At 37.0% G+C, this 26,141-nt stretch overlaps 1 protein-coding gene, 1 long non-coding RNA gene and 1 other non-coding gene across 3 annotated transcripts in view; 1 reads left to right on the top strand and 2 right to left on the bottom strand.

The window, feature by feature from the left end:
• Positions 1–13,688, bottom strand: part of LOC121958708 (uncharacterized) — a 32,603-nt gene extending 18,915 nt beyond the window's left edge. The window contains exon 1 of the long non-coding RNA XR_006106863.2: positions 13,202–13,688. This is a non-coding gene — a long non-coding RNA (uncharacterized LOC121958708). The remainder of the gene's footprint in view (positions 1–13,201) is intronic.
• Positions 1–25,812, top strand: part of tbx21 (T-box transcription factor 21) — a 28,561-nt gene extending 2,749 nt beyond the window's left edge. Inside the window, exons 2-6 of the mRNA XM_042507805.2 lie at positions 11,889–12,043; positions 15,224–15,345; positions 15,655–15,813; positions 16,904–16,965; positions 18,243–25,812. Of these exons, the coding sequence (XP_042363739.2) occupies positions 11,889–12,043; positions 15,224–15,345; positions 15,655–15,813; positions 16,904–16,965; positions 18,243–19,032 (1,288 nt within the window). The 3' untranslated portion in view covers positions 19,033–25,812. The remainder of the gene's footprint in view (positions 1–11,888; positions 12,044–15,223; positions 15,346–15,654; positions 15,814–16,903; positions 16,966–18,242) is intronic.
• LOC121964957 (U5 spliceosomal RNA) lies at positions 13,801–13,915 on the bottom strand. Its single transcript, XR_006107432.2, has one exon. It is a non-coding gene; the product is annotated as a U5 spliceosomal RNA (small nuclear RNA).
• Positions 25,813–26,141: the final 329 nt, after the last annotated feature.

The following is a 26,141-nucleotide window of genomic DNA, read 5'->3' as shown; positions in this document are numbered from 1 at the left end:
TTGCAAACTTGTATTTTATTCTGTTTCTTAAATGTGTGTGTGTGTGTGTGTGTGTGTGTGTGTGTGTGTGTGTGTGTGTGTGTGTGTGTGCGCGCGCGTGCGTGTCATTTGACATAACCAGTCCTGGCAGTTTGCTGTCAACAAACACATGTAATTAAAACACTTGACATACTTGTATTTTAAAACATGCTATTTCAGCTGCCTTCACAGTCAAAGACATACACACACACACACAGACACACACACACACCAGACTTTTTCTGCACAAAAGTGTAAAAACTACCCGCAATAACAAAAGGATCAGTGAAATGGTCGCGGAGGTGTCATCCTTCCACATGTGACAAAAAGCTAAATTTTCATGTTGTGCAAAAACCACAAACCTCATATTATGAAAATTGCAAAATGCTCTCTGCCTCTTTTATCTGAACTCCCTCGCTTATATGCAGAACACAACAAGTGATGAAGACTTTCTGTAAAAACAACAAAAACTCCTGCAAGATTTTTGGAGTTCAGCTGAGGATCACTACCAAAAAAAAGAGGAAAAATCTTTCAATATCAGAGGCGATATCCTTCTTAAATTTTCATCTTGGGTTCAGGCTCCTACAATAATTTTGCTGTGATTTTATAGAGAAAAGTCTGAGGGTCTGCAATGTTAATCAAAACCTCGGTATCTACAGGAGAAAAGGTGAAAGGAGCTCTGGAGAGAAGTATAGAGAAGGGTCAAACACCACTGAGTCTTTAGATGGCCACGCTGAGGAGGTGAGGCACCTTTGAAGTTCAGGAAGTAAAAGACTAGATTCTCTTTTTTTTTTTTTTTTTTTGCTTTCTTCAGCCTGCAGTAGACGCCAGGCTGCACAGCCCTGACAGATCTCTCAGAAGTTTTGCTCATGTACCACACCTGGGTCTTTGAAATCTAGAGACATTTTCATGGCCTGTGGCAAAGGAGGGGGGGGCGAATTCATCTGCACTTCTCATGAGCTAAATTCAGATCACCGCACGAGTTGGGGCCATTTCAGGCCCTGCTGTTTGACTCATGCACCGAGCCAAAGTTCATCCACACAGCGGGGCGCCAAAGGCGATATAAACAGTGTGGTACTAGTGACGGTTTCATTTCAATATTGAGGGCGTTAACAGGGGCGTAGCTCCAAATTGTAGGTCCTATGCATAAGCAGTCTCTGTGGGCCCCCTGACTTCCCTGTCTTGATCTGTGTCTCTTTTCTTTTCTTTTTTTTACTCTGTCAGTTTGCTCTCTTTCCATTTCATTTGTTTCTTGTTTGGATCCTCGATTGACAATGTACAGTACTTTGTGGATCTAGCAGCACAAGCAGTCACTTGGCTCTAGCTGCATTTAGAGACGATCGCGCCTTTAACACTTTGAAACCAGGATCGATATGAGTTTTCTGGTGCTGCATGCAGACGCCTTTCAGAAACATTTAAGACCTTTGACACCTGAGCAAATTGGATTGACTTCTTTTGAAAACATGGAAAAAAGGCAATGGCCAACTTGGCAATAAATGTCCTACAAATTGCAAGAAAATAAATAATATCAAATAAATTGTGACAAGAAAAATAACCTAAATAAGAAGAGAGAATAAATTAACAAAAAAGGAAAAAGAAATTCTAGAAAATGAATTATAAATATATATTTACTATATAATATATATTTACTTAATTTTTCCAGATCATTTTCTCTTTTCAAACGTGTGCTAATTTTCAGGATTTTTTTGGTGATTTATACTAATTTCATGCATTTTGGGGGGGGAGGGGGGGGGGGGCATTTTGTATAAAGTTGCTCAATGAATTTTTCTTATGTTCTTGAATTCGTTTAGGTTTCATGGGATTAAAGAGTAACTGGTTGTTTTTGTTAAACCTTCACCCTATTTTCCCATCATATTTAAGTTACTAATAGGAAAAAAATTTGAGCGAGAGTGCTGCAGCTGGCAGTCGTAAAACAGGCTGCACTGTAACCACTTGGGCCATTTGTGCATCGTCAAGTCAAATAAACATGTTTGTTTTGCCAATATAAGGCTCAGATTGTTATTCTTAGCATCTGACAGCATTACTGAGAGGATCCCTACAGAGATAGCCCTTTTGCTTAAGAGTAAGATCTTTCAGTTTAACCAAAAACAACCCTGAAATCGCTACACCAAAGCCACCAGTCTCCATATAAAAACAGTCATTTTAGTGTTATAGAGCCAACATATTTTCACATCTTACTGAGTGAATTAAGGGTTTATTTTAACCAAATCAGTGTTGCTGATTGTTGGAACAGCGGAAATATGAACCAAAATGGCTTTTGCGAGTTTTAATTTTTTCTGCTGACTTTGGATGAAGTGTGTTTTACAATGATAAAAATGACTGTCTGGTGTTTTTGGCAATGCTGATTTCGGGGCTTTTTCTGGTTAAACCTAATGGATTTTTCTCTTTAACAAAAAGGTCTATCTCTGCAGGGATCCTTTTCATAAGGTTGGAATAATGTGAGCCTGTCAGTGGCAAAAACTAACACTTTTTAGTGGATGAAAATTGGCAGTGCACAAATGCCCCAACTGGTTACGCTGCAACGTGTTTTGTGGATCACAGCTGCAGTGCTCTCTAGTTTCTATACAAAGTTAAGTCTTCTACTAATTTCTGCAGCCAATTTGAATTTAGTCATGACACTTATTAGAAAAAAAAATTGCAAACAAAACCAAACTTTTAACTCTAGGTTTATCCCCTCTACAATGTCCCTGGGGCAACATGTGAATCTGGGGTCCTTCTACAGGAAATTTGAGCAAGAAACACTGAATTTCCTGAATTCTGGTGAATTTTTATGGATTAATTTTTGCCTTTTCTGCATTAACTTATGATGGTGATTCATTTTAAAAAAAAATAAAAGTCCCTTGCTATTTTCTGCATCCCAACAAAATCTACGCCCATGCAAGGTGCATTTTCAGTCGCCTAAGATATCGAACAAATTAAGAAAGAAAACAGCAGAATAAAGCTTTTTAAATGGGAATTTCTGATATTGCTAAAAAGGAAACAAGTGACAAAGACTGAAAAGAGAAAGTGAAGCTTTTTTCCTCATTCATTTGTTCGACCAATAAACTGATCCTACACCTGGGCTGAGCTCAGTCTGCATATGAGTCAAGAGGACAAACTTTTTCCTTGCAAGAAGCACATGCATTTAAAGGGGACTTTTGTCTGGAAAAACCAATTATATATTAATTGCTTTCATAAAGACACATTTGTATTAATTGCAACCTGACACGTGCCTGAATGTGAGGAGATATTAAGAACAAAAACTCACAAGTCATGCTTAAAAAAATCTGCGTTATCATACTGTTCACTCCGTGTTCTAGGAAGGAGATGAGACTGACTAAGTTCCCACATGCGAACACCTTTTCAGGGAAATAATGCCGAGCTGAACTTCGGACTCAGAGGAATCATGCTCATGTGCTCTCTCTGCTCCACTGAGTCCAAACTGTATCAGTCTGATGTCTGGTAGTTTTTTTCAGACAGGAAATGATGCTTTTGATTTATTTTTGCTCCAAAGAGCCACACAGAGTTCTTCTATGAGTAGAAGCGTTGCAAAAAAAAACCCCAAATAATTAACAAATTATCAACGTAAATGGGGAATTTCAAATATCTCCTCTTCAGCGCAGATTAACATTTTAACCCTCTGAAGCCTGGATTGACATCAGTTTTCTTGTGCTGGGTTCAGATGCCTTTACAAGCCATTTGACTGCTGAAACCTGACCGAACTGGTTTGGTTTCTTTCCAAAACGTGGAGAAAAGGCAATGACCAACAAATTGCAAAAATTAGTAAAAATGTGATCAGAAAATTATACCCAAAATTACTTAAAAACAGGGGACGATTATTTAAAAAAAAAAAAAATTAAAAATAGGGAATTGATCCACAAAACAATATTTTCATTATAATAATTTTAGATTTAAAATAATTTAACAGGAAAAAAACTATTTTATTTTCAGTACTTTTGTTTGTTTGTTTTCTTTTTTTTGCCTCCTTCCAGGTAATTTTCTTGCATTTTTTTTAACTATGTTGGGCCATGTCTTGTTAAGCTGCTTGTTGCCTTCTCTTCATATTTTTAAAAGAAATCAATCCAAATTGTTCAAGTTTCAATGGGTTATTCTGATAAAATAATAACTTATGAGTGCATAATTTATATAGGATTTAAATATTTTTCTAATTTTCTTCTGCTGCTTGTTACAGCGACATTTATAGTCATCTAATAATCAAGTTTCTTTCCAAAGTAGGCATGTCATATTTTGGAAATTATCATTTCACATCACCAAGGAAAATAGAGTGGGCGTCTTCTCTTTTGTGCCAGGCTGCAGACATTTCAATACAGTCTAATGCAGTAAATCATCAAATTTAAGAATATCATTTCTTATTGCAAGAAGCAGTTTTAGGAATATTTGGAAGTCTTGTATGTTGATTGTATTTCTCTCTCCTTCTGAAAGCAGAAGTGGAACTATTTCAAGGTTTTAAGAGTATGACTTTTCACTTCCTGTTCAGCTGTTTATGTGTGCATATGCAGCTTTTCGCAGAAACATGTAGTGCTCATTTTTTGATCGCTAAACGTGTCCTTCCTCTTAGTGTGCAAATAACCCTTTTCTAATAATTGGGTGGTGAAGTCCACCGCTGCCTGAGCCACGGGCCAAACTCTCTATATTTGGTTCCTGAGAGGGTTAATAAAAACGCTGAGGCCGAGAGGACTGACAGATACACAGCTATGTTTTCACTGTGATTATTCAAAACCAGTTTTCTCACAATTTTTTTGTAACTTTTTCTACACCAATTCCATAAAAAGACCCTAACCAATAATTAAAGTATCCACTAACAATTCAAAGCTTTATATATCTTCTTCCTTTGTGCCGCAGTCCCGTAATTCTCCAAAAACTATAACAAACACATCAGTAAGCCACACTGTTACTTCAGTCATTAATCTTTCATCACCATGAATATACACACTGTTTATATTGACTCAGTCCCACATCCAACGCCCTGCTGCCACAAATACTCACCATAGCACCAAATGTGGATTAAACTGCCACGGAAAATAGTCCCCAAGTAATGCACTATTTCCTCCTGTTTGATAAAAACTACAGCAACTGCACAAAGCGCAGGACCATGTCCACGCTTTTGTGTTAAATTTAGGCAACAAATGCACTTTAAATTTAGGCAACAAATTTTCATTTCCAACTCGTCAAACACGATGCTTGGTCAGTGACCCGTCAAGTCAAAATATGATTCAGTATCCTCCTGCATCAGTTTAAGACGTTAAGTGACAGCATGTAAATTTTCGCTTGTTGCATGCATCGACTCTTTTCAAAATAAACTTACAATGTAGATAAAACACACAATAGTTGTCAGTTTACTTTCTTAGGTTTATGCAACAAAATTACATGGTTAGTTTTAGGGAAGAAAAAAAATCATAGTTTATCATAAACTACATCACTTTCCTCCCATGCTTTTTGAAAGAAACTGCACAAGCAGTACAAGAAAAGTGATGATGTTCCAGGTTTTAAAAGGTTAAAATATTTGTTACCATCGCCCTATAATGCCACATGGTATACTTCACTAGCATAGTATGCTACACACACTATCATACTAGAAAGTCCGGAGTTTGTTTGACCCATACACGTCACCTTTCCTACCCTAAACAGACTTTCTTGCTCTTTATACTACTGTAGTTGTCCAGAGTGTCAACAAATGCCGCCGCCCGATGCACTGACCAAACATCGGTATGTGACGAGTTGGGAAACCTATTGTTTCAAATTAGTTATATATAAATGGAATTTCAAGGATTTGGGGCTGAATTATACTCAGTGGAGCACCAAATGTGGATTAATTCGCTGTTGAAAATAGTTCCCAATAAATGCGCCTTTTCCCACTTATTGAGTAATACTTAATAAAAAACTACAGTTCCCAGCTGTTTTAAAAATTACTGAGCTCTTTTTTTTTAACTATATATTTCTGACCTGTTTCGAAATATTTAAATCTAAACTTTAGAAACAAGCGGCCTTGAGGTATCATAAACGGTGTAGGGAAGTCAGAATTATTGAGAAACATTGTTGGTTTTTGTCTTTTCAGAGTATTTGTTGATAAGAACAATAAAGAATCTAATCAGTCATATCCTTTATGAGGTATGAAGCAATCAAACAGCAATATCAGATGACACCCTGCACTTTGAAATTGCAATTACAACACGTCCAATCACTGAATTCCTCTGCAATAAGTCAATAAGCACATGTGCGTTAAAGACTGCTTGTGTCCGGCAGCAGCTGTAGACCGGCATGTTTTCATCACAGATGATCAAGCGTACGCACGGTGACAAAAACTGGACCTGAACTCCTGTCTGGATGAATCAGAGGGTGCGCTCATGTAGAAAAGTCCTCTCCCTAGTGAATATCCAGTTCCTCTCCTCCTCCTCTCAAGCTTCGGCTGCCGTGCATCCCCAGGACAAACCCTCCACCCCTCCTCTCACTCCACCCTCTGCTCTTTCCTTTTCCCTTTCTCTAACCTCCGTTTCCCCCCGCGGTTTTACCCTCTGTCTACCCAACCCCCCTCCTCTTCCTCTCTCCAACATCCACACAGTTTATTTTGATTTTTTTGTTTTAAATGTCACCACCAGCGGTACTGTCTCTGTATTACTGGCTGGTTCACCACACATCTGTTTCTGTGTTATTGTGTCTGAAAAGGGACTACAGTTATGAGTATTCATGTGCGTATACACTTGGATCAGGCTGAGGGAGTGCCAGCCGGGCGTCGTTACTGTCAAGTTTCCAATGAATCAGAGTGGCACGATGGCAGGTTGGTTAGGGAGTCTGTCTGGTAGCTGAAGAGCTGCAGGTTTGATTCCCACTGGTAGTAAAGCAAGTCCATTGTGCATCAGATTTCTGCAAACAGCTGTTTTCATTGAGACTTAAACTGTCACGCAAAAATAAAATCCTAGATATGTCAAACTAGGGGTGTTTTAAGGATTTAAAGAGATTTGGGGCTTAGTCCAGACCTCTGAACCAGCTCTATTTTGATGCTTTTTTATGCAGTTTGGCACTAGAAAAAATTCTTTAAAACTTCAATAATGAGTTTCAGTGTTAGAAATATCAGTAGTTGTTAGTCATTAGTTCTGAGTAAAAAACAGAATACTTTTTAAGTGCTATTATTTAAAATGTATTGGCTAAAGTTATAAAAATAGTCTGTATTTTCGGCAGTGGAATCAAAGTACATTTAATCAAGTATAATTATGGACAGATAATTAGATCAGAGGCTTTTTTTATCATTGTCAGGGATTGTTTTTTACTTATGGGAAGGGCAGGGGTTTGTCTTTATTTTAGTTAATTTTTTTTTATTTTTTAAAAAAAATATTGGCAATTTTTTCTTTAAAACCTTTTAGATTTTTTTTTTAAATGGCAAATTTATCTTTCTTTGGTGATTTTTTTCCTTTATTTTCCCCCTTTTAAAAAAGCTTTCATTAAAACTTTTTGGAATTTTTTTTCTTCAAAAATTCTTGGAGAATTCTTTTTCTTTAATTGTTTTACTTTTTATTACATTTTTGCAGATTTTTTATGGTTTTAAAGAAAGGTCATTCAAACCCAGGGCCAGCTATAATTACACCTTATTACAGCCAGAAACTGTAAAAACCTCTGATAAACAAAGAACAGTCACTTAGGCCTATTTTGGGACACCCAGGCTAAATACACCACTGTGTCGAACTACTCAGAAAGCAGCAAAGCTACTGTATGCTCCATTACCACTCCACCACCACAACTGCACACTATTGTGCATTTTGTGTTTTTCAGCCTCTCTCTCTGAAAAAAAAAAGCCTAACTGCCGCCCCCACATGCAAATACCCCTCTGTGTTGTGTTTTCTATGGTTTCCCCCTTTGCCAAGTTCTGATTTCCTATAAAAGGCTCAGTATAAAATGAATTGACAATATCAGTAGAGCAAAAACTGCTCATCGACTCTCTAGATTACTCTCACACGGCGTAGGTGGGTCGATCCATTCACATTCAAACAGCAAGTTTCTGCTTTCACTTGTATTAAACACTGCAACGGAAGAGGAGCCCTTTCACCTGTTCTTTGCAAACCACTAAAGAGCTGCTGCCAGCGATTTTGTTTCACCAAGAACTATGATTGATTGTTTAACTGGACTCGCTCTGTAGCCAGAAAGACCCAACTGGGACCGCTCAGGGCTCAGGGTTGGGTTTTGTCTTACTGCTGAAGGGTAAGACGACTGTTTGTGTGTTTGCTCAGTCCACAAACACCATTCAAGTCATTTAAAGACCCAATCCTTATCATTAATCTGAATGTTTCTTCACATAAATTCTTGAAAAGTCTGACTTGTGGGGCTTTCAGAAGGAGGATGCACAAGAGAAAATCAAAGAAACGTTAAAGAAATGCATGCAAAATTTGGGATTTGCAAGCATATGTTGAAGTCTGCGATCAGTGAATGAAAGCTATAGCATAAAGAATGCTGTTTTTAATCTATGGGAGTGTAAATGTATCTGAAGATGGATATTGTTTTAATACTTGTGCCAGTTTGATATCTGAGTTTTAGTGCTTAAGCATTAAACAAAACAACCGGGTCAATGTAGCTTTTGTCAAAAGTCACCAGGAGGGAATATTGAATTTGTTAAGGACTACTTTCAGCAGTTCAGCTAGTTTGAATCCTAAACAAATCCTGTCATTTTAACAGAGTAAGTTAACCCTTTGAAACCTGGATCGATATTACTTTTCTTGTACTGCGTTCATATCCCTTTCACAAGTATTCACACACACACACACACACACACACACACACACACACACACACAGAGTCACACTGAAAGTCTGCAGTAATAAAGACAGGCCCGTCCAGTCTTTCACTAGCCTACTAACCTCAAAGGCATCATCTTTTTACACACCTCACTTGTTTTTTTACACCACTAAATGACCAAAAATGCAGCAGGGAGGAAACACTGAGTTACATGAGATAAATGTTCAGGTTCTTCTAGTTTACCTAAACAACACTGCAAACATGTTGGGTGCTTTAAATGTGGCAGACTAAATTATTATTAGAAGTTTAAACTTTGTTTTTGACTAAGAGCGTCAAATCAGGCAGACATCAGATCTTATCTGGTTCCACCCACAGCAGCAAGGCTTAGAAAAGAAAGAGGGGGTGCTTCTGAAAAGGAAGTTTTGTTTTTTTCTTTTTGTGTAATCTTTGTACTTTTACAATGACTAATTTAAACCGTGCACTGTGTAAAACACTCTTTCAAATTGAAAATAAAAAACGTGAATGTGCTTTTATTGATCTTGAAGTTAAAACTTTTAATTGTGCTCCAGCCACGATGTGTGATTTACAGTAAAACTCACTTTTCACACTGAAATAATCAAAGGGGGGGGGTTGGGTAAAGCGTCTGTTGCCCATCAGTCATTACAAATGCTCCAAAGCCTCAGGTGCTATTAGCCAGTGCAAAACAGCTGGGCCAAATGTCAAACATGTTGCCCTGATATATTAACACCAACTACGCTGGGGAGCTCGTGTAGACCCAGAGTGCAGCAGGTTCATACAGCACATAAGCATGAATAAATCAGCTGAATCAGTTCAGGTTTATTTATCTATAGGCCTTTAGAGTGTGTTTTTATTTGAAGACATTTTTCAATGTAGATTACTTTGTTTTCTTTCAGAGAGTTAAAGCAGAAGATCGATACCACTGAGTTTTAGTGCTTAAGGCAGGGGCAAACAGGTAGCACGGTTCTGTCTCTTGCACATAAAGCTCACAATTTGTTGTTTTTTTTACACATACAATTTTGTTCAGATTAACCCTTTAAAATTTGAGCATCAGCTTGATTTCTCTCAAAAGAATGGTAAAAAAGGCAATGAGCAATTTAAGAGGAAATGTTAAAAAAATTAGCAAAAACAAAATTGTACAAGTACAAAACATACTTAAAAATTAGAAGAACAAAATAAAAATATCAAAAAAAGAAAGAAAAATAATGTTATTTTAAATAATTTTCAAAAAGCTACTAATCTATTTAAAATACTAATAAACTGTTCATTGCCTTTTAGTCCAAAGAAAGCAAACGCATTTGCTCAAAGCTTTGAAAAAATATATTTTTAAAATATTTTGACATTAGGCCCACTGACAAAGCGCTGGTATTTGACAAGTTGAGAACAGAATGTGTTGGCAACACAATGCATGAAATGATTCTAACATTCATTTTATTATGTGTTTACTTTGCTCTGTTTAATTTAAAATGGATATTATGAAGCAACAAATATAGTATGAAGAGCAAGAAAGTCTTCATAGAGTGGATGGGAGGGGAAGTGGGTCAAACAAACTCTGGGCTTTCACCTGTAAAACACACAGTGGTGTGCTAGTATGTAAGGCATGTATGATGTTAGCAACAAACATATTAATTTTAAGCCAAAAAATGATTTTTTAAATTTTTTAAAAACCTAATCTTGTGCTTTTGTTGCCAAAACTTTCATAAAATACACATAAATATGAGGTGTTTTACCTACGCTGTAAGTTTATTTTAAAACAACTGTATACATAAGCATGAGCAAAAACTGTAAACTTCCTGCAAAAACAGGAAGTGTATTTTGAAAAGACATCATGTAAAAAACTGACAGGTCATCCCAGAACACCTAAAATGAATGCAGGAGGATACATTGTGCGTCATATCATCGTTTGATATGAACGTAATATTCATGTGTTTACTGTTGCTTTGCTCTGTATGATATGAAACTGCTGATTCTCAGCGGGGTTAGTCATCCTGCAGCAGTAACTGCTTCTCTATCAACACTACATGCACTCTGAATGCGTCGTGTAAACATGAATCTGCCACTACAGACGGTGTCAAACATCTGTGGTTTTGAGCATTCAGTGTCCATATCTTTATGTGTGTGTGTGTGTGTGTGTGTGTGTGTTTCTCTCAGTTCAAACCCACTCGTCCCTCTCCCTCCCTTGGCCGCGGTGTCTGGGGACGCCCTGACCTCCCGGTTACCTCGTCTCACTGAAGCCCTCTGTGTTCAAACCAAGTTCAACATGTAAAGCTCCAGCAATCAGGAGCAACTTCCAGGGGCATGTTTTATTAACAGCAGCATTAAATATTCACCCAACACTCGCCCACCTACTACTACGCTTTATTCTTCAGCTGCTGCAGCAAAGACCAGGACAACCCCCCCCCCACCTTCTTCCTTTACATTATTGTCCTTAAATAGCACTTGTAATATCTTCATGAATGTCATTAGTTTTGCATTTGATATTATGCATGACTTTGATTTCACTTATCTTATTTGGAAAAGACCTTGATTAAAAATGTCAATTAGGGGTATACACACTGCTGCAAAGAACAATTAGTTGCAGAAATAACTGTACAAATGTGATTTGAAGGAGGTTATTGTGATAAATATTTCAGAAAAGTTGAATAGAAGAGCATTTGCCATGTAGGTATTTGCATTTGTCTCCATTTTAACACCGTGGATCACTTTGTAATCACATAATTTGTAAGAGTGGATATTTTTTAGTCTTTCCAGGCAGAAAAAGTCTCTGTAAACAGTCTCTGTGTTCATGAATATGAATGTAAAAAAATAAATAAATAAAAAATACTGAGCACTCTCAGTAGGTCAATTCCTCCTGGTTGTAGTTGTACATATGCATTTTAAAATCCCCAAAATGCACAAATACTTTGATGTTTTTCTGCTGACACTGTCAAATTTTGAGGATAAAAATTTCTTTTTTGAAACCAATTTTACTGCATTTAACTTCTGTCAACTTTAATTACACGTTTTGAGATACATTTTAGCTATATAACAGTTTTTCTTTGCAATTTCAAAGTAATATAAGCATATGCATACAATATTTAATCTTGTTTTTTCCCTGTGTGTTTATCCAGGAGGATGTTCCCCTTCCTGAGCTTCAACATCAGCGTCCTGGATCCGTCTGCTCACTATAACGTCTACGTGGACGTGGTTCTGGCTGATCAGCACCACTGGAGATACCAGGGCGGCAAATGGGTCCAGTGCGGGAAAGCAGAAGGCAACATGCCAGGTACGTTTCAAATCAGAACATATGATAAAACCCAAAGTTACGGAATTACACTTTCTTTATAGCTCAATTTTATTCAAGTAAAATTTTGAATATTTGACTAATGCGAGTATTTAGCTTCACTTGGAATTTCCTTTTGAAAGTTTTTTTTATCATTTATTCTTGCTATTTGGAGTCGCCAATATGCACAGAAAACTTCTCACAAACATTGTTTAGCCTTCTTAAAGCAGACACCTTGCACATAACTCGGCTAATTTGCACAGAAACTGAGCACTTCTGATGCATTTTATCCTCTGAGTCTTTTTTTATGTTGACTTTTTCTACTATCGACCCTCTGCCTTTTTTATTTTTATTTTTATTTTAAGGTTTTAGTCTTTAAGTCATTTTTAGGCTTGTGTTTTCATCAATTTTTATCTGTTGTTTATAACTTGTTTTTATTGTCTTCTTGTTGTGTATTTCTGGGATTAATAAAATTAATCTAATCTAACCACTTAGCTCATAATTATAAATTTGGCAAAAAGTGCATGCTCACATTTCTTCCTGAAGTTTCCAATAGAAAATTCTGATAATAAATGAATCTATATCTTAGTCTGTGCATCATGGAAGCTCGTGAGGAAGTGGTTTCTTTAGCAATATTGTAGCAAACCTACATGCATACCGTAGGGAAACCAAAACATGCATCATGTTGCACAAGCAGCCTGAGAGGTTTCTGTGGATAGTTTGATATTTTTTGTCTTTCCATTTGCTGATGTCAGCAGCTTCACTGGGCATCCTGCAGCTCAGTCAGTGAGTAAACAATACAATTTGGGGTGAAATATTCCTTAAAAGCTTCTGTAGCTTTCAATTCTGCACAAGTTTAGTGATAAGAGTTTAAGAACTAATTCTTGTTCAAAAAAAACACCTCAACTGAAATCATAAGTGCATTTATTATATGTTTTTAGTAGATTATATCAGCTTTATCGAACAGCAAATTTTTAGTGCATTTTCAAATTTCACCTCCTTTTTTAAAAATCAATTTTCCAGCTACAAAGTGTGTGTTTAAGAGACACAAAAATAGGGAGGGAGGGATTTATTTACCGTATGCATGTAGGTGACATGATTAGTGAATTTCAGCGGCTAAGAGATGAATACACAAGCAGGCAGGAAAAAGTGGAAACTTACTCAGGACGATGGTCAGGAGCAGGCTGACAGGTTGAACAAACAGATCTGAGAAGGCCGGGTTGAGGAAACATCAGGTGCACGTTCACATGACTGGAAACTGAAAAATAAAAGCATAAATTGGCATTCTGCCTGGGAATAAGAGGAAATGGGCTGCAACTGCAGGGCTGCTGAGGGACAGTGGGTAGAGGTGAGCAGGTGGATGAAAGAGTCAGGCGGTGCAGACAGGTGGGAGAGTCTGAGGGCATCTGGTGGATGGAGGGAAAATGGCAATACAGGGAGCTGAAGGGAGGGACAGTAGGCTTAATAGGCAGGTGCTGGATCAGAAGTTGGAAAAGAAGTGTCAGTTTTCTCTATATCTTTTGCATTAAAATAGTAAAAGAGAGTATGTTAATCAACCTTACCTACCTTTATTGCATCAGAATTAGTACATGTTATAAAGTTGACTTAATAATTTCATTTATTTATGTATTTATTTATTTTTTGTTGTTTTGTTGTTTTATTTTTTTGTTTTAATTAGTTGGTTTTTTTTTAATTTAATTTTTTTTTCTAAAAAGTTTTTTTTTTCTCTTTTTTTTTCTAAAATTTTCACAAAGAAGGGAAGCCCCGCATGAGGCAGGGCATCAAAAAATTAGTTTGAACTCATAGTGTTCCTCTCCACGGAAATCTTTAGTAAAAGGCGAAAGATTTATACGATCTGAAGAGAAACATGAGTGTACTTAGTTTTATTTTATTTTATTTTATTTTATTTCATTTTGTTTAAAGGGGACCATGCACAGTTTAAAACATAAATGTTACCATTTGATGCACCATACTAGATTACAGCTTAGAGCTAATTTGCATCTGCAGTCTACAGAAAAGGTCAGGAAAAACAGGTCTGAAAAATACACAGCAAGTTGTAATATAAAGCTGTTCAAGCTATAAATTACTGTAACGAATGAGCATCGTCTCCTAAAAGGGACTATATTGTTTCCCTCCCTTTATATTCAATGAGCTCTTCTTGCAGGATACGCTCTCTACGCCATGATTTTTCACAGCGTTACCACAATGACCTGCTAACCTTCTCCGAGCACACCACATAAAGTGCACTATTAAATCTAATTGAGTAAACGTGTTTCACCACAGTTTCCACAACTGTAGCACATGAGCATATCACCTTTCCACAACACCTGGCACATGTGTGACAACACCTTTCAGCTTCTCTCATTTTTATAATTGTGGTTAGGCTCTCATCAATCACACACAAAATATCATCTTGGTTGACTTGAGCTATTGTGTTGTTTTTTTTTTCTTCTGAGGTGTGAACAGGAAGAAATAATGATTGAACAGAGGAAGAGAGAACAGGGAGTGTGAGACATGGAGACGTAATAAACTAATCCATGTTCTTTATAGAGATCAAGCTGGAAATGCCTGCAACTGGGGAGACAGTGGCCGAGAAGGATAGCGAGTCACATGTTTATCAGAAGATCAGTCATCCATACCCTTGCTCCTCAAGTCAGCATATCATCCTATTAATTTATTTATTTATTTGTTTTTAAGGTTATACATATATTTATTTATGTATGTTTAATTTTTTAAGTTCATATATATGTTTTTTTATTTTTTAAGTTAATTTTGGTGTTTGTTTTTCTTATATTATTATATATTTTATATATCTTGTATTATTATTATTATTATATTATTTTAGTTATTTACTTGTAACTTTTTACTATTTTTTTATTTTTGCAAATTTTGGGGGCATTTCTTTTTAAGTTCTTCATTGTCTTCTTCCCATGTTTTAGAAAGAAATCGAGCCAATTTGCTCTGGTTTTATAGTGTTAAAAAATATTCAAAAAACATTCAAAGATTAATTTCACAAATGTGTGTTTGCATGGGGAATTACATATAAATTGTACTGTATGTGCAACACTTCTGAATAAACATGCAGGTTTGCAGATGTGGCTACTATTCATGCTTGTTAATGTGACCGAAAGTCAAAATAACTCTTATTATTATATTCCTCATGGTGTGTTTTTGCACTTACAGGGAACAGGATGTACATGCACCCCGACTCTCCAAACACAGGAGCGCACTGGATGAGACAGGAAGTGTCTTTCAGCAAACTCAAGCTCACCAACAACAAGGGCAGCACCAATAATGTGGCACAGGTAACGTTTCCTGTTCTCTGCAGACTCGAGCTTTTTTATTTCCTCTAATACTTCATCTGTGTATGCCTGTATACGGGTTATAATGTGTGTGCTCGGTGGGTGAAACTGTTTTAGCAAAAAGACTGAGGCTTCATATGAAGTGCAGTCGAAACCACTGCTTTGTATTGTTTTTTTTTAATGTTCCACCTTGCATCTGACATATTACGAGTTAAAATGAGCCACATTATTGGGCATCACAGAGGAAGAATGCTCTAAGATGGGGAAATAATAGCAAAAGAAATCTGAAAATGACCTGTCTCTTTGCTCCAGATGATCGTGCTCCAGTCGCTCCACAAGTACCAGCCTCGTCTTCACATCGTGGAGGTGAAGGAGGACGGCTCGGAGGATCCCTTCCTCTCCTCCAAGGCTCAGACTTTCATCTTCCCAGAGACTCAGTTCATCGCCGTCACTGCGTATCAAAACGCAGATGTAAGTCACATAAATCACAGCACGTTTCATATGTGAGGTTGTTTGTTTGGAAATTGTGGTCAACCTCAGCTCAGTTTTCAGATTTCTTATCATTTAATCAATTAATCCTCATAGAAAGATTCGTATGATATTGTATGAAAATAAATACAAAACAGTTTTTTTATGATATCCTTCGAATTAGCGCTCCACAAATAACGTAACATCCTTAGTGTATGAACAGCCTGATTTACTCAAGGGTGCCTGTTCGTATTTTTGTCACTTTTTAATTTGTTTTTAACCTTTTAAACCCTTTATTCGCCATTTAGTTCATCTATATGTCCAAATACAAAGTCAACAAAGCAATGATATTGATAATGAACATAAAGATAGTTAAATACAAAAAAATCAAGAGGAAAAACAAACAAAAGACAATGAAACAGACACAAATAAAGCGTTGATCGCTTGGGTTTAGTTGCATTTCATGTATGAGTTTGCAGGATGAGTCTGGTTTGGCGTTTTTTCTGCTTATACACTTTTTTGTCTCATTTTGAACAAAAAGTAGAGATCTTTTACTCTAATTCAATGTACACTCTTATCTATTGTAAGAAACACTGATTTCATAACACCATCTCTTATCCGCCATCTTCATGAGGTCTCAATGATTTATGTTCGAGCGATGTTTAACGTGATAGAAGTTTTGGTTTATGCATGCATGCATTAAAAATGCACACACACTAATTTACACCTCTACAATCTGCTGCAAGTGTTAATGTGTGTTACTGTACGAGGTCAACTACGAGTCAGCTCACCTCAGCTGACCTGAGGACTGCAGCTCACTCACTGTGTGCTGTTTATCTTTAACAGCTGTTCATTGTGTAAAAGATATCCAAAAATACATAAACTTGCTTCTGTTTTTATGACATTTATTCAGTCATTATAAATGTGTGTGTGTCCTGCACTCTGGTCCCAAAGATGACCTCTTTCCAACAACAAGAGCAGAAACTGCATGTCGTCCTCATTAATTATAAGTCAGTGACCTCCTGCTCTCGTTTTCCTTCTCTTTTTCCGATGCCTACGTTCACTCCCTGCCTTCCCGCTGTTCCTTACACAGATCACTCAGCTGAAAATAGACCATAACCCCTTCGCTAAAGGTTTCCGTGACAATTACGACACGTGAGTACATTATTTTCATTTGTAAAAAAAAGAAGGACACATCTTTCTCTGTACCTTGCATTCACTCACTATAAATATTGACTCTTGATTATTACTTAACCCTTTCAAACTTGGATCAATATCAGTTTTCTTGTTCTGCGTTCAGACGACTTCACAAGTATTTAAACCTTTGAACCTTGAGGAAATTGGTTTGTTTTCTTTTGAATACATCGGGAAAAAAAGCAATGAGCAACTTGGAAATTGTCCAAAAATATTTATAATTAATATATGTTTTGAAATATATTTTTAACCTGGATTATTGTTATTTTTAAGCATTTTTTTCCAGGTCATTCCTTTGGGGTTTTTTTTTGTTTGTTTGTTTGTTTTGTTTTTTATCTACTTTTTTTGTTGTTTTTTCCTAATATTCAGGTGATTTTCTTGGAAAATTTAGGATATTTTTTTGCTATTTTTTAACATAACCTCCTTGATGATGTTGCATAAGCCCTGACTTTGACCACTTTTTAGTCAAAGCTAAAAACGTGCCTTTTTTTACACTGCCTACTCCACCCACTAATGGTTGCAAATGTTTTAAAATAGGACTATAAATAAATAAATAATCCTTCAATCTTTACAGCTCTTGCCTGCACTTCTGCCATTTGATAGTGATTATTATTTTGATTTTTAAATAATAATTTAGGATCTTAATTTTTATCTCTTTACTCTTTTGTTGTCAATCTATATCTTTTTTTTAAGATTAGTTTTTGGGCTTTATATTGCCTTTATTCAGTAGGACAGGGTAAGTGTGAAAGAGGAAGAGAAAGAGGCAGCAAAGGGCCAAGGCCGGAATCAAACCCGTGGCCGGTGAGGATACAGCCTCTGCACACGGGGCACCCACTCTACCCACTAGAGGCACCCCAGTCAATCTGTATCTTGCATTATATTTTTATTTTGTATTGCTCTGTAAAGCACTTTAATTGCTCAGTTGTATTGAAAGTACAAATAAAGCTGCCGTGCCTGGCCTATTTTGGGGTCATTTCTTCTTAGTTTTCTCATTGCTCTTTCACCATGCTTTTGAAAGAAATCAAATTTGCCCCAGTTATAAAGAGTTAAATGTCTCCCTTTAAGTAGTGTAATAGATGCAATTACTGCAGGGCTCGAGCGTGCTGCAGTGAGAGGGTGTGAGGGGCTGAGAGATGTTTGATAGATAGTTTGAGGTTTGGGCAGGAAATAACACCTTCTTCTCTTTTTTCTCTCTTCTCACACTCTCTTCTCTTCCCCTCCTCCTCCCTCCTGCCTAGGCTGTACGCTCCTCCCGACTCTGATCGCCTCACCCCCTCCCCAACAGAGAGCCAGCAGCTGCTGACGGGGAGCTGCTACCCCCAGGGCTACCTCTCTGAGCCGTACATGAGCCCCCTGCCCCAGAACCGCTTCTACGGCGTGAGCCAGCAGCACAAAGACCCCTCCTCGAGTCCCGGTCCTCACAGCCGCTGGTACCTGCCGCCTCAGCAGGGTGTGGCCCCCAATCGGCTTGACTTCACTTCCTCCTATGAGGGGGACTTCTCCGGAAACGGTTTTTACAAGCCTTTCCCCTTGCAGACATCCACTCACCATCCCCTTAGCTACTACCCCGAACATCCTTTTGCGTCTACGAGCGTGTCTGTATCAGGGGCCACCTCGGCGGGCTGGACCACCAGCCGGCCTACCCCTCAGTACCTCAGCCACCCGAGCAAGCCTAGCCCCAGTCTGGGCTGGTTTCGACCCATATCGTCCTCCTCGTCCTCCTCATCTTCTTCCACGTCACCTGGCAACCCCAGGCTGCACCCGCCCTCGCTCCTGGAGCCTCTGCAGCCGCCCCTGCTGCAGGACAAACCCAAAGACACTGAGGTGGTGGGAGAGGACCCCTGGCTCGAAACTCCCTCTGTGAAATCAGCGACCTCGGCCGACTCGGGCCTGTTTGAGGTGGGGGACAACAAGAAGAGGAGGGTGTCGCCGTACACGTCCAGCACTGAAAACTCCCCACCTCCGCGCAGTGGCGAGGTCTGCGAGAAGGACAGCGATGCAGACTACTATGGCTATTACACCCACTGAAGACCTCACACGTCACCACAGTCTCCCAACGTCCTGCCCACATGGACCGGCCCGTCCAGCCACACTGTGAAATCTGACAAGCTGATCATACTTAAAATAATCTAGGAAACCTTGTCAAAGGAAAGTAACTATAGCTGTAATAATACTTTATATCTAATTGTTAAGTTTAATCAAAATTTAGCTGTATTTACTTTCAGCTAAATAAAGTTGTGATAACTTCACAAAATTAAGTAAATATAAGGGCCATGAAACAATTTTTCTTTTTAAAATTGCAATTAATCGCAGAATTTCTATAGTTAATCACATTTTTTAAATTGTGTTTTAAATTCCATAATTTTGCATTTCAAAACAGTTTTGGAGTCCATGCAATAACTGCTCAAAATTAAGTAAATGTAACTAAATCTTAATTTATGCTTTCTTTATATGTCACTGTTAAGTTTATTCAAAATGTAGTTGTATTTACTTAATTTATTGAAGTTGTGCAACTTAAAAATGACAACTGAAATTACCTTGTTCTGTCTGAGTGTTAGCAACCTCATACAAATATGACTGACTAGTATACAATAGACATATACGTAAACTTGGTTTACTGAAGTCACTAAAACTTATAAAAATTAATTTAATTAAACCTGTCATTTTGAAGTTTTAACAGCTTCACAAAATTAAATCTTAGTTTATGTTTACTTTTTACCTAATTGTTAAGTTTACTCAAAATTAAATTATATTTACTTAATTTTGTTGTTTTTTGTAAAGTTGTTACAACTTAAAAATGACAAGTGAAATTACCTTGTACTTTCTAAGTGTTAGAAACTTTAGTAAATCAAGTTAGTCTGACTTAACTTGATCATGATAAAGATTTTGTCAGTTATGAATTTAGAAGATCTGCAGTTTCTGTTTTTTTAACATGTTTAAGAAAATACAGATATGATAGACTCGTATGTTATACAGATATATAGCATGCTAAATTTGGTTCTACAACTTTGACAAATTGATTTAATCAAACTTGTCATTTTTAAGTCACACCAACTTCAAAACATTAAGTAAATATAACCGAACTTTAAGTAAACTTAAGAATTATATAAAGTTAACATTAATTAAGATGAATAATTATACTTACTTAAATGTTTTAAGGCAATCGGTTTCCTAGATTTTTTTTTTTTTTTAAAGTAAAATCAGATTTTACAATGCGGGTCGTGATTAAGGGCTGGAACAGACAAACATCAGAACATGCAGTCACATCACAGAGTGACCAGTCTCGCCATAAAGTCCCCTTCAAAGTGTCAAATTACAGGAGCAACTTTCAAGGTTACTGTCAAAGTTAGTGATGAACAGGAGTGGATGTGACTGGGAAACTGCCCCGCAGTCACATGAACACCACACAGACAAACAGACCTGTGACTTTAGCCTCCCAAACATCTGGAGATTTGTGAGAAAAAATGATCTGCATATCTGCTTGCTGACAGACACCTGCAGGGGTTGTCTGTTCTTTCTGCATCAAACGCTCTGTCTCTGTCTCCTCTGCTCTGTCTCGTCTCCGTCTGTCTCTTCCTTCTCACCCTTAACCTTTCACACACACTTTTCACAATATGCTCACGGTCATTTCCCACCGATGATTCTGAGCAGAAATTACATTTCACACACACACACACACACACACAAGTCTTCTCTCCCAAATCTGGCTCGATATATTTAAGTGCAGTGCCCACCAGTGGCACAAAAGAGCATTGCAGGGTCACACTGCAGAGGCCAGAGTGTCTGCAGGAGCTGGTGTCAGGGGGTTAAGTGGGTTTAACGGGCACATGCTCTGAAGCACGACCGGTAATCTAATTCACTCAGCTAGGACAACCTCTGCTGAGTGTGTGTTAAGTAAATCAACAACCACAGCAGAAATAGCAACAGGAGACAATCCAACATATCTCTCGGGTGTAAAAGAGGAGCTTTTATCTCTGAACTTTAACAATTCGCATTTCATAGTAGCATGCTGCCAATCTGGGGATTTACAGGGCAAAGCAAAGTCAGCAAATCTGTGTGTTTGCACTGTAATGTGATTAGATCGTGCAACGATATGTCCAAAACTGAGAGACAGACGACATGAAAATGCTGGTTAATGTGATAAAATCTCACCTCAGAACAGACGTTTAGTGGAAAAACAATATATTGCTTCATGACTGGCAAGATTAGTCGTCTACAAGATAAGACGCCTCACAAAAAAAACATCTCTTTCGATTATCTAATAATTGTTTTAGTCTTTTGAAAAAAAACCGGAAATATAGTGCTGTGCAAAAGTCTTGGGTGACCTTGAACTTTATTTTGGCAAGTTTATAATGGTGATATATAGTTATATCTTTTTAGTCTCTTCACTAAAAAACACCTAAAACATATAGGAAGTATGTTTTTTTTTTTTAAACGCAAAGATTTCGAAATAAAACAACTTTAACAGGCTAAAGTATGCAAGTATTTATGGTGACCTCCCTTTTTAACTGTGTCTTGAACGGTTTTAGGCAGAAAATTTGAGGTTTAAAATACTAATTTTTAGTGCATTTACACCAGGTTGCATTCAAGACATGTCCAAAGATTTATTGTTTGAGTTACCTTTCGTTTTGCTGGTATGATTTGCACAACATTTTTAATTCTGAATTATTTGGTATATTTTTTATATATATATATATATATATATATATATATATATATATATACATATCCATTGTATTTTTTCCATTGTATTGTGTTTTATATATATATAAAACACAATACAATGGAAAAAACATAAAAATGGGACACCCAAATAATCCACCAGAATTTAGTTAATCCTCATTACAATTTTGCTAAAAAACAAAAAAAAAACAAATCTATGGTGGGCTAAGACTTTTGCACAGTTTTCTATTTACGCTAAAACATGACAATTTGCTGCTTTTTTTAAAAAATAAACTGAATATTTTGGAGTTTTGCACTGTTGGTCAGACAACAATTACAGTGATCATTTTCACTATTTTCTGGCATGTTATAGACAAAATGATTAATGAGGTAAATCATGAGAACATATTCAGTGATTATTTGCAGTCCTTAACTGGAAAAAAGCAAATTTCAACACAACTCACCTGTTGTTTCTGCAGCTTTGAACCACATCATGGCCCTCTTCAGTGTGAGGAGATGTCTCATAGAGATGATGTCATTGTGATCATGTGACCTAAGTGTGTCAGTCACATGATAACAAGCAGTTATTTCAGGTAATAAGTCCAGAAATTTCTCAGCAATTCAGCATCTCTGGTTCTCCTTATCAAAGTCAAAAGGTTTTTTGAACAGGTTTTTGGTTTAATTTGATTTGATTTGATTTTTATTTGGAATTTTACAGCATGACAACTCATACAAGTATCATGATATAAAAAATCCCAGTGGATAGCACTTAAGAGCATTACTAAAATCACTTATTTCCAAAGTGGTTATTGGTGGAAATTACAAACAATGCATAAAAGTAATCTATAACATGGTTAGAAGCCATATAAAAAGGTCTGTGGTTAACATTAGCTCAAGAGACTTTCACATTTTGCTATATGATATAAAATACATTAGTAAATACCCCACTGTGAACTTTGAAACTGTTATAAAAAGGTGGTTTCTAAAAAGTGGCTAAATGGGAATCAGAAAATGCTTAAAAAACGTTATTCAATGTATGGTGCGCCAAAATCAAATCAATGAGTCTATCATCCACATAAATCTCTGCTCATTTTTGCATGAGTATGGCTACCTCAAAGGTTTTTCTGCAAATGTGTGTCAAGACACTCTGCACCATAAATGGAAAATATTATTTTATTTTTTGGATAGGCTAAAAAGGGAAATTAGGGGGCATTTCTATTTTGTATATTTGATTTTTGACCCTGAAAACAAAACAAAAAAAAATCTGATTTGAAAATCAAATCTGGCCTACTATTTGTTTTTTTTCATTTCTTTTTAAGAAAGGAAAATTCAAGGACCAACTGGGCAGTGCTTGGTTTCATAGAGTGAAAAAAGGCCTCATTACAACAAATTTTCAGGCCCCCGCTGCAGCCTGTGATGTGAAAATCACACACACACACACACACACACACACACACACACACACACACACACACTGAGCCCATGATCAATACCATCATCAGTAACAATGTAACTGGAAAACAGTATTGGCAGAGGGAAGTGTGACAGCCTTAAACACACAAACTGCACATAGACACACCGCAGTGTTCAGATCAGAGCTGCAAACGAGTAAAAAAGTGGGTCACTCACACCGGCTACATGCACCTGTAGGTAAACAGACGAGGCACTGTCACCCTCACGATAAACAGGAAGCACAAAGTGACCAGACAGACACTCTGAATTTCCCCCCTCTAGTCTCGGGGCCTATCACGCCGTGACACCGGCTGACACGAGTCCCGGCTCTGCGGCCTGGTGACAGAAATGAAGAGTGAGGCTGCAGTCGGCGCTGATCAGAGATCTGCTCCTCATTCCTCACCAGGTGTGCTAATGGCCTCAGACAACACCTGAGGGGACAGTCAGGCACTCGCTCTCTGCAGTGCACATTCACTGTAGTCTTTTCTGAGAAAGAGATGAAATTAAAAACAAATCTGCACTCTTGAAATGCCCAAAATGAGCCTAAAAACAGTGCCAGCAATCTGTACTGTATATACTACCAAATATCTGATTTTTAAAGGGAAAGTCACCCCAAAAATCAAAAATGCATATTTTTGTCTTACCTGTTGTGCTACTTACCCGTCTAGATTGTTTTAGTTTGCCGAGTTGAGGATATGAGCAACAGTGATGTCTCTCTCCAGAAATCATGACCCAGATACTCAACATAAACCACAGACCTTGTTGCGAGCAGTTTCACAAAGGAACTATTTTATTTCACCAAACTACAACCACCAACAGTATCATTGCGCAGAAGGAAGCGTGTATCTATTGCTAGATCGACACAAAGCACGTTTCCATTAACCGTTAAATTGTGCAAATTGAAACTGCAAATACAAAATAAGTCCAATAGAAACATGTTAATTCAGGAAAGAAATACTGCAAAAAAGCTTTTATGCAAGCATGAGGCGGTATTTCAGGCAATTTGAAAAAGCTTCCACCAAACAGCGCAATAGAAAACATATACTTGGAAATTACCAAATACTGATGTTTCTGCTAAAGAGAAAATCAGCAGAGTTTTTCTTTTTTAGCTGTGCTCATAGGCTTCTCATAATTGAGACTACTCTGAGAACAGATAAAATACACAAAGATGACACTTGAATTTGATCACTGAGACATATTTCTGAAACTGTGCAGGCTAATTTATAAGCCAATCAAGTTTTATTTTGGAATATTTCAGACAAATGAAGATTGGTGCAGCAAGAGAGAAAAAAAGCATTTTAAGATCTTAAATTAGGATCAGGCTGAGACATGAGGAAGGGTTGAATTTCGCAGGTATGAGAAAATGGTCAAAAATGTATACTGATGTCAAACTAAGCTAATTTACATGTAGGAGACTGGACAAAGACGAGCTCTTATTTGTTATGTCCCCTCTCCTCTTTAAACAGTTATTTGAATTGAAATAATATGAAAAATCTCAATAATTTGACATTTTATGAGCGTTTGTGTTTGGTGTCTTGTCAATATTTAAGGGTTGCGTTGGGGGACTGGACTCATAACATTTCTATATATTTTTTATGATCCTGGCTGCAACACTGTTTGCCAAAATTCAGACAGTTTTTTTTTAATAAGTGTTGTCTAAAGACTGGGACGTTAAATGGTCTTAATGATGTTGATGCAAAAAGGACAAACTGTCTGACAGCTCAGTCCTTTAACCTGGACATTTAAATAAAGTCAAAATAGTAAAGAAGTGTTAATTTAATGCTGAAAAACAGAATGAATATATTGTTTGTGTAACATTTCCAAAAAAGATGTGCTATTTAATGTTTATGTTGGCATCCCTCGGAGGAAAATGTGATGACGGACAATTCTTGTTTCAAGTGCAATTAATAGAAAGTTGATTAGAGTTAATGATGGCACTGCAAAAACGATAATGTGATCACTGGCCTGTGGACGATGTCAGTTATTTATTTTTATGTGCTGTGCTTTGTCACGTGGTTCACTCCTGCACCTTCATGAGTGCACACATCAAACAGCAGAAAAACGCCTCAGGAACGCCCCCTGCTGGATATCTCAGCTATTACACCCCATAATCCCTGATGTTTAACCTCTAATACCTCCATTTCCCATGAGTCTGTGTTTCCCTTAAATACACATTTCCCTCAAAAAGAGAATAAAGACTGTGTGGGAAGTGTATTTCCAGAGATTTTACTGTATTATATAGAAATAGAGGAGTGAAGAATGGAGACCAGACGAGGTCAAGCATGTTATTTTTTTGTGTGTGTGACCCATGTGAACTGTTTGTGTCGAGGGAGCGATGATCCTCCTTTGACTGTTTCATTAAGAGCTTATAAATCGCAAAAATACGAGATGAAGATTTCTGAATGGGGAAAACTGTTATTTATTTAAAAAGGTGGCATAATTGTGTATTGTATTGTTGTTTTTTTTATTCATGAAATTAAAGCTTACACATGACAAATCTTGGCTGTTTTGACGAGTTCTGTTATCATTTATCCCCTTGAAACCTGAGCAAATTGGTTTGAATTCTTTTTTTAAAAAATCAGGAAGAAGGCAATGAGCAACTGGAAAAGACCCCACAAAATAGCCAGAAATTAGTAAAAAGTACAAGAAAGTTACCTGAAAATTAATTTTTAAAAAAAGAAAGAAAAAAGGAAAGTAAAACAACAACATTTAAAAAAGTAAATGACTTGAAAAAAGTCTATTTTTTTTTAAATTAAAAATTATCTTTTGTAATATAATTTCTAATACATTATTCTGATCATTATAAATATAGTTTTCTAGACATGTTTACATGCTTATTTTCAATAATTCTTTTAAATCTAATGAATGCAATTTGCGGGACATTTCTTCTCAACTTTTTTCCCCATGCTTTTGAAAGAAATTAAACCACTTTGCTCAGGGTCAAAATGTTTAACCCTTTGAAACCTGAATCGACATCAGTTTCCTTGTGCTTGGTTCACATGCCTCTCACAAGTATTTAAATC

Source organism: Plectropomus leopardus, chromosome 19 (assembly GCF_026936395.1).
Source record: "Plectropomus leopardus strain MGB_pleo_1.0 chromosome 19, ASM2693639v1, whole genome shotgun sequence".
Taxonomy (NCBI): domain Eukaryota; kingdom Metazoa; phylum Chordata; class Actinopteri; order Perciformes; family Serranidae; genus Plectropomus; species Plectropomus leopardus.
Note: the sequence above shows the minus strand (reverse complement) of the source record. Positions and strands in the feature narration are given on the sequence as shown.